The sequence below is a fragment of the Tachyglossus aculeatus genome, chromosome 21 (genome assembly GCF_015852505.1).
Source record: "Tachyglossus aculeatus isolate mTacAcu1 chromosome 21, mTacAcu1.pri, whole genome shotgun sequence".
In the NCBI taxonomy this organism is placed as follows: Eukaryota; Metazoa; Chordata; class Mammalia; order Monotremata; family Tachyglossidae; genus Tachyglossus; species Tachyglossus aculeatus.
This window is the reverse complement of record NC_052086.1, coordinates 82,168,594-82,174,593: the sequence shown is the minus strand read 5'-3', so window position 1 is coordinate 82,174,593 and position 6,000 is coordinate 82,168,594. Positions and strand designations below refer to the sequence as shown.

The 6,000-nt window shown below is 53.9% G+C and overlaps 1 protein-coding gene across 1 annotated transcript in view; it reads left to right on the top strand.

Annotated features, from left to right (window-relative positions):
- The first annotated feature begins 1,593 nt into the window (after window positions 1–1,593).
- GOSR2 (golgi SNAP receptor complex member 2) overlaps window positions 1,594–6,000 on the top strand; it is a 28,569-nt gene continuing 24,162 nt past the window's right edge. The window contains exon 1 of the mRNA XM_038763281.1: window positions 1,594–1,658. Within this exon, the coding sequence (XP_038619209.1) occupies window positions 1,630–1,658 (29 nt within the window). The 5' untranslated portion in view covers window positions 1,594–1,629. The remainder of the gene's footprint in view (window positions 1,659–6,000) is intronic.

Below are 6,000 nucleotides of genomic sequence, written 5' to 3'. Positions count from 1 at the left end.
TCCTTATTTGGTTTGGTTCCCGGACCCAGCCAGTGGGCTTCAGGGTCTAAGGCTCACACCAAATATGGCAACAGGACCGCGTACATTCAAACAATATCTGCAACCTTTCCATGGTGCATGGGGGGGGCCCTCATCATAAGGTCCAGACCAAATAGGCCCATACCAAACAGGACCGTGTACATTCAAACAGTATCTGCAACCCATCAGTGACATGTCCAGAATGTTTTTATAGAAAAAGGAGCCGGGCAGCAGAGAGAAGTATGACTTGGAGGGGGGAGAGACAGGAGGCTGGGAGTTCAGCAGGGAGGCTGATGTCATAATCCAGGTGGGATAAGATGAGTGGTTTTGTTAATGTGGTAGCAGTTTGGGTGGAGAGGAAAGGGCAGATTTTAGCGATGCTATGAAGGTGGGACCGACAGGATTCAGTGATGGGTTGAATGAGAGAGAGGAATCAAGGGTAACAGCCAAGGTTCCGGGTTCGTGAACAGGACGGATGGTGGTGCCGGTGCCGTCTAGTGATGGGAAACTGAGGAGGAGGAGGACGACAGGCCTTGGGGGGGGGGAGATAAGAAGTTCATTCATTCATTCAATCGTATTTATTGAGTGCTGTGTGCAGAGCACTGTACTAAACGCTTGGGAAGTACAAACTGGCAACATACAGAGACGGTCCCTACCCAACAGTGGGCTCACAGTCTAGAAGGGGGAGACAGATAACAAAACAGAACATATTAACCAAATAAAATAAATAGAATAAATATGTACAAGTAAAATAGAGTAATAAATACGTGCAAACATATGTACATATATACAGGTGCTGTGGGGAGGGGAACATATTTATTCTATTTATTTTATTTGGTTAGTATGTTTTGTTTTGTTGTCTGTCTCCCCCTTCTAGACTGTGAGCCCGCTGTTGGGTAGGGACCGTCTCTAGATGTTGCCAACTTGGACTTCCCAAGCGCTTAGTACAGTGCTCTGCACACAGTAAGCGCTCAATAAATACGATTGAATGAATGAATGAATGAAGGGGGTAAGGCGGGGGGGATCATGGGGAAGGGGAGGAAGGAGGTGGCTCAGTCTGGGAAGGCCTCTTGGAGGAGGTGCGCTCTCAGTAGGGCCTGAAGGGAGGAAGGGAGCGAGCTTGGCGGATGGGCGGAGGGATTGGGGGCATTCCGGGCCCGGGGGAGGGCGTGGGCCGGGCGGGGGTCGACGGCGGGACGGGCGAGAACGCCAAGTTCTGTTTTGGACGTGTTAAGCTGGACGTGACGAGACAACAGCCGAGTAGAGACGGCTTGAAGGCAGGAGGCGCTGCGAGGCCGGAGAGCGAGAGGGACGCAGCCCGGCGGGGGAACGCGAGACCGCCCGCCCCGCCCCGCCCCTTGGAGCCCACCGCCGGCCCCGCCTCCCCGCCGCCCTCTTTGGCCCGGCCCGGCCCCACCCGGAGCCCCTGGCCAGGCCCAAGTTCGGCGGAGGCGGAACTCACCGAGGGCCCCGAGGGCCCCGGCCGGAAGGCGGAAGTGGCCGACCGGGGACCTGTTCGGCCGCGCCGCGCCGCGCCGCGCCGACCCGCGCCGACCCGCCCCGCCCCGCGCCGCGCCGCGCCGCGCCGACCGGGACCCCCGCCCCGCGGCCATGGAGCCGCTGTACCAGCAAACCCACAAGTGAGGGGCCCGGCGGTCGGGGGACACCGCCCGGAAAGAAGCGCGGCCGAGCCAGACCCGCCTCCCCGGAGCCTTCCGCCTCCGGGACCCCGGAGCGGCCGGGGCAGCCGGGAGGAGAGGCCCGGGATCGCGGGGGCGGGGGGCGAAGGGGAACCGGGAGGAGAGGCCCGGGATGGCGGCGGGGGGGGGGGGGGGGCGAAGGGGAACCGGGAGGAGAGGCCCGGGATGGCGGGGGGGGGGGGGGGGGGGGGGGCGAAGGGGAACCGGGAGGAGAGGCCCGGGATGGCGGAGCGGGGGTGGGGGGGGGCGAAGGGGAACAGGGAGGGCCTAGGCGGGCCCCAGACCGACCCGAGAAGAGCGCAGCCCCGCCGTGGGAACCGGCTGCGGGCGGCCCCGGGCCCCCTCACGTTGGCACCGGGCTAGCGGGGCTGACGTGGCTCCCAGGCCGCGGGTTGGGGCTTTTTTTTAATGGCATTTTATCAAGCGCTTACTACGTGCAAAGCACTGTTCTAAGCGCTGGGGAGGTGACAAGGTGATGAGGTTGTCCCAGAGGGGGCTCACAGTCTTCATCCCCATTTTACAGATGAGGTAACTGGGGCCCAGAGAAGTTAAGTGACTTGCCCAAAGTCACACAGCTGGCAAGTGGCGGAGCCGGGATTTGAACCCTTGACCTCCCAAGCCCGGGGCTCTTTCCACTGAGCCGCGTTGCTTCTCTAATAGTGCAGTAACAGCCCCGAGACGGGGCGTCACGCCCGGGCCAGTCGTGGCACGGAGGAGAATAATAATAATGGCGTTTATTAAGCGCTTACTATGTGCAAAGTACTTTTCTAAGCGCTGGGCACTGTTCTAAGCGCTGGCACTGTTCTAGGATGGTACTAACTGAGCACCCGCTGGTGCTGGGTGCTGTTCTGAGCTCGTGGGACAGTCAGCAAGAACACATACTCTGCCCACAGTCAGCGGTACTTACTGAGCCCTTGCTGTGTACCCTTGGGAGGGTACAGTATAACAGAGTTGCTAGACACTTCCCTGTGGAGTGTTTTTAAGCATTTGCTAGGTGCCAGCAGCATATTAATTAGGTTGGACACAGTCCCACCCCCCCCCATAGGTTCTCACGGTATTAATTTCCATTTTATAGATGAGGTAACTGAGGCACAGAGAAGTGAAGTGAGTTGCCCAAGATCACAGAGCAGACAAGTGGCAGAACTGGACTTAGAAGCCAGTTCCTCCGACTCCCAGGCCTGGCCTGGGCTCTGTCCACTAGGTCACAGTGCTTCTCCTCCTGTAAGCCCCCGAAAGGAGCTAGAGAGGAAGGCAGGCATTGAAATAAAATGTGGATGTGGACATAAGTGCTGTGGGGCTGAGGATGGGATGTATACAGGGTGGTAATAATAATGACGGTGTTTGTTAAGGGCTTAGTATATGCCAAGCACTGTTCTAAGTGCTGGGGGAGGTACAAGCCAATCAGGTTGGACACAGCCCCATGTCCCTCATGGGGCTCACAGCATTAATCCCCATTTTACAGATGAGGTAACTGAGGCACAGAGAAGTTAAGTGACTTGCCCGAGGTCACACAGCCAACAAGTGGCAGAGTCAGAATTAGAACCCAGGTCTTTCTGACTCCTAGGCTCGTGCTCTATCCACTAGACCAAGCTGCTTCAGTGAATCCCAAGGGCAGGGGTGACCAGAAGGGAGAGGGGGTAAGGGAAATGAGGGTTTTGTTGAGGAACGCCTCTTGGAGGAGATGTGATTTTTAAGGCTTTGTAAGTAGGGAGAATGGTGTTCTGTCAGATATGAAGGAGAAGGGAGTTCCAGGCCAGAGTGAGGATTTGGATGAGGGGTTGGCAGCAAGATACATGTGATCAAAGTTCAGGGAGAGGGTTGGTGTTAAGAGGAGTGGAGTGTGTGGATTGTGTAGATTAGCTCAGAAGGAGCATATGCTCTAATGGGAATGCCTAATAATAGTGATGGTAATAGTAATCATGATCATCGTTTAGTGCTGTCTATGTGTCAAGCACTGTACTAAGTGCTGGAGTAGATTCAAGATTGTCAGGCTGTACATAGACCTTTTCCCATATGAGGCTCGCAGTCTAAGGGATCTAAGCAGTGGAGAAGGTGGTTATCCTGGATCACATCCCAGGAATTGGGTTATGCCCGGGTTATGCTACTCCCTTCTGTGTTGCCGTAACTTGCTCCCTTTATTCATTCCCGCCTCCCAACTCCACTGCACTTATGTACATATTTATAATTTATTTCTATTAACGTCCATCTCCCCGTCCAGACTGTAAAATTGTTGTGGGCAGGGAATATGCCTGTTTATTGTGTATCTTGTAGTCTCCCAAGCGCTTAGTTCAGAGCTCTACGCACAGTAAGCACTCAAATATGATTGACTGATGGATTGACTTTCCCATTGGACAAGAGAAGTCATTGCCAGTTTGGGTGATGGGCCAGAGCTCAGTGCCTCTGCATTGAGCTGTCTAGGGCCAGAAAGGGACTATCCGTCCTCAGAAGATCAAGGAGAAATAGCATGGCCTAGTGGAGAGAGCCTGGGCCTGGAAGCCAGAGGACCTGGGTTCTCATCCCGGCCTTGCCACTTCATTCATTACTGAGCGCATACTGTATGCTAAGCACTGTACTAAGCACTTGACACTTGCCTCAGGAAAGTCACTTCATTTCTCTGCACCTCAGTTTCTTTATGTGTAAAATGTAGGTTCGTTACCTGTTTTCCTTCCCACGCGGGCAGTGAGTCTCATGTGGTATAGGGACTGTATCTGACCTGATGATCTTATACTAAGTAAGTACTGTGGTGGATACAGTGCTTGGCAAGTACCACAGTTAGTATTATTCGTAGTACGGAGGGGTGCATTAAGGGTAAGAGTCTTTATTGAGAGCCTTCTGGGCTCTGTGCACCATACTGAGCACTTGGGAAAAGCCAGCAGGCACCCCGACACCTCTGTACAGGTCCCGGCCAATCAGATGCTCTAGAATTGAGATTCCCGAGTCAGACTGAATGAGCCATCACTGGGTTCGAGGCACTGCTCTCCACACGGACCTGGATTGGGGCCCGGTCCCAGACCCTCAGGGGGCTCCCAGGCAGGAGCGGGGATGGGGACAGACCTGCAGGGGAGACTTAAGAGCATGGCCTGGTGGAAACAGTGCCCAGAGGTCTGGCTCCTTATCCCGGCCCCGCCCCGTGCCTGCCGCGTGACCTTGGGCAAGACACTTCACGTCTGGGCCTCTGTTTCCTCCTCTGTGAGTTGGGGATAAGAGATCAACTCTCCCTGTTAAACTGGGAACCTTAGGTGGGCCTCAGATTGTGTGCCACCTGATGCCCTCCCCACCCTTTAGACAGTTGGCCTCGCTGGGTCAGGGACCCCGTGCCATTCCAGTTCAATCAATGGTACTTTTGGAGTGCTTACTAAGTGCTTGGGTGAACACAGTACAGAAGAGTTGGTAGAAGCATTCCCTGCCCACAATGAGCTTACAAGCTGAAGGGGGAGTCAGACATTAAATAAATAATTTATAGAGATGTACATACGTGCTCTGGGGCTGAGGGTGCACAAGAAACGTACAATCTAGTGGGGGAGACAAACAATATAAATCAATTATGCAGATTCTGTGGTACTCTCCCAAGCGCTTAGTATATAATGCTCTGCACATAGTAAGCACTCAATAAATATCATTGACTGTTACGGGCATAAATTCTGTGGCGATAAGGGTGGGGTGAATAAAGAGTGCAAATCCAAGTGCAAGGGCCATGTAGAAAGAAGGAATAGGGGAAATGAGGGCTTAGTTGGAGAAGGCCTCTTGGAGCAGATGGGATCTTAATGAGGCTTTGAAGATAGAGTGATCGTCCGTTAGATTTGAAGCAGCGTGACCAAGTGGAAAGAGCCCGGGCCTGGGAACCAGAGGACTGGGTTCTAAGTCTGACTCCGCCACGTATCTGCTGTGTGACCTTGGACAAGTCACTTCACTTCTCTGTGCCTCAGGTACCACCTTTGTAAATTAGGGATTCGATCCCTGTTCTCCCTCCTACTTAGACTGTGAACCCCATGTGGGACCAGATAAACTTGTATCTACCCCAGTACTTTTTGTTTTTTTATTTTTTTCTTATGGTGTTTGTTAAGCACCTACTATTTGCCAGGTACTGTTTCAAGCACTGGGGTAGATACAAGGCAGTCAGGTCGGACGCAATCCCTATCCCATGTGGGGCTTACGATCTTAATCACCATTTTACAGATGAGGTAATTGAGGCACAGAGAATTTAAGTGACTTGCCCAACGTCACACAGCAGACAAGTGGGGCACCTGGGATTAGAACCCAGGTCCCTCTAACTTCAAGAATT